Raw genomic sequence first — 1,539 nt, 5'->3', positions numbered from 1 at the left:
GAGTGGGTGGTGCTGACGATGACGAAGACGTTATTAAAAATATCACGATGATGATAACGATGGTGGTGGCAGTGATGCTGATGATGGTGTTGTTGTTGTTTCGATGATGCTGATAATGATTATGAGAATAGTGACAAAAAATAAAACTAATCAAGGTGATAGCGTTGATGCTATTGAAATAACAATAAATAATATTTACATATATAGAAAATATGGAATGTTTTTTTATTTTAACTTTTCTCTCTCTCCCTTTTCTCTCTCTCTCTCTCTCTCTCTCTCTCTCTTTCCTCTCTCTCTCTCTCTGTTTGTCATTATCTTGATATGTTTCTTTCTTCTTCCTATCTCTCGCTCCATCAGCAGCATGTGCGAATGATGATGTTATCAAACGCTATCAGAGGCAGAATGTCATCTTACGATGAGAAAATTGTACTTGCTGACGTCACTATATGTCTGAAGTGACGTCACAATTATGATGATGATGACGACGACAAGGAGGAAGACGATGACGTTTGTGAAGATGGTGACGATGACTATGATAGTTATAAAAAGCTAAATTTGATAGCACATTATCATTATCCTTTAACCAACACATCGTCGTCATCATCATCATCATAAACAACAACAAAACTTATTGTTTTGTTGTTGTTTATGTATAAATTATCATCAATCAATTATCATGTATAAATTATCGTCAATAAATTTATTAATGTAATATTATCAGCATCAAATTATCATTTCTTAATTATCAACATCGTCATCACTCTAGCTTATCACATCATAACCATCACTGCCTACTTATCATCACTATAATCATCATTATCGTCATCATCATCAACATCATCATTATCAAAACCGTCAATTTCGTCGTCGCCATTTTATCGCAACCTTGATTTTTATAATAACAAAATATCGTAAATATAAACTTGATGATGATGATTACCGTCATCATTATGACCATCATCATCATAGTTGCCATCGTCGTCGTCATCATCATCATCATCGAAAACGTATGTCATCATTATCATAACTTCAATCGGAGGCGTCATCATCATCATCATCATCACCGGCTCTTAATTTTGAAAAGGTGTATCGATAGCAAAACGGCAAGCCTGTCGCAATTCACTGCATAATGTGAACATGTGAGAGTGTTTGTCTGTGTGCGTGTCTGTGTGCAAGTGCGTGTGTTTGTAGGTGTGTGTGTGTGTGTGTGTGTGCCTATGCGTATTTGTGTTCATATGTGTATGTATACCATACGCTTGCTGATATATATTTGTTTGATTGTATATAGTCTTGAGGAATATTTTCATTTGAATTAACATTGAAATCTCATTGTGGTTATGTTCAGATTTGTAAAGAACAATTTATATTTTTTTGTCTGTCTGTTTGTTAGTTTGTTCATTTTGTTCGTTTATTTTATTCGTTCACCTTGTGCGTCAATCATGTTCGTTCATATAGTTGGTTCGCCGTGTTTGTTCATGTTTGCGTATGATTATGTGTTAGTGGAGGTATGTGTATATTTGTATTTGCACGTTGTTATGC

The 1,539-nt window shown here is 34.6% G+C and overlaps 1 protein-coding gene across 1 annotated transcript in view; it reads left to right on the top strand.

The window, feature by feature from the left end:
- HELRODRAFT_130122 (hypothetical protein) overlaps positions 1 to 1,539 on the top strand; it is a gene marked incomplete at both ends in the record, with an annotated part of 39,587 nt that overhangs the window by 4,601 nt on the left and 33,447 nt on the right. The window contains one exon of the mRNA XM_009032173.1: positions 1,192 to 1,237. Within this exon, the coding sequence (XP_009030421.1) occupies positions 1,192 to 1,237 (46 nt within the window). The remainder of the gene's footprint in view (positions 1 to 1,191; positions 1,238 to 1,539) is intronic.

The sequence above is a fragment of the Helobdella robusta genome (assembly GCF_000326865.2).
Source record: "Helobdella robusta unplaced genomic scaffold HELROscaffold_8, whole genome shotgun sequence".
Classification (NCBI taxonomy): domain Eukaryota; kingdom Metazoa; phylum Annelida; class Clitellata; order Rhynchobdellida; family Glossiphoniidae; genus Helobdella; species Helobdella robusta.
The sequence above is the reverse complement of the archived record's forward strand: the minus strand, read 5'-3'. Positions and strand labels throughout refer to the sequence as shown.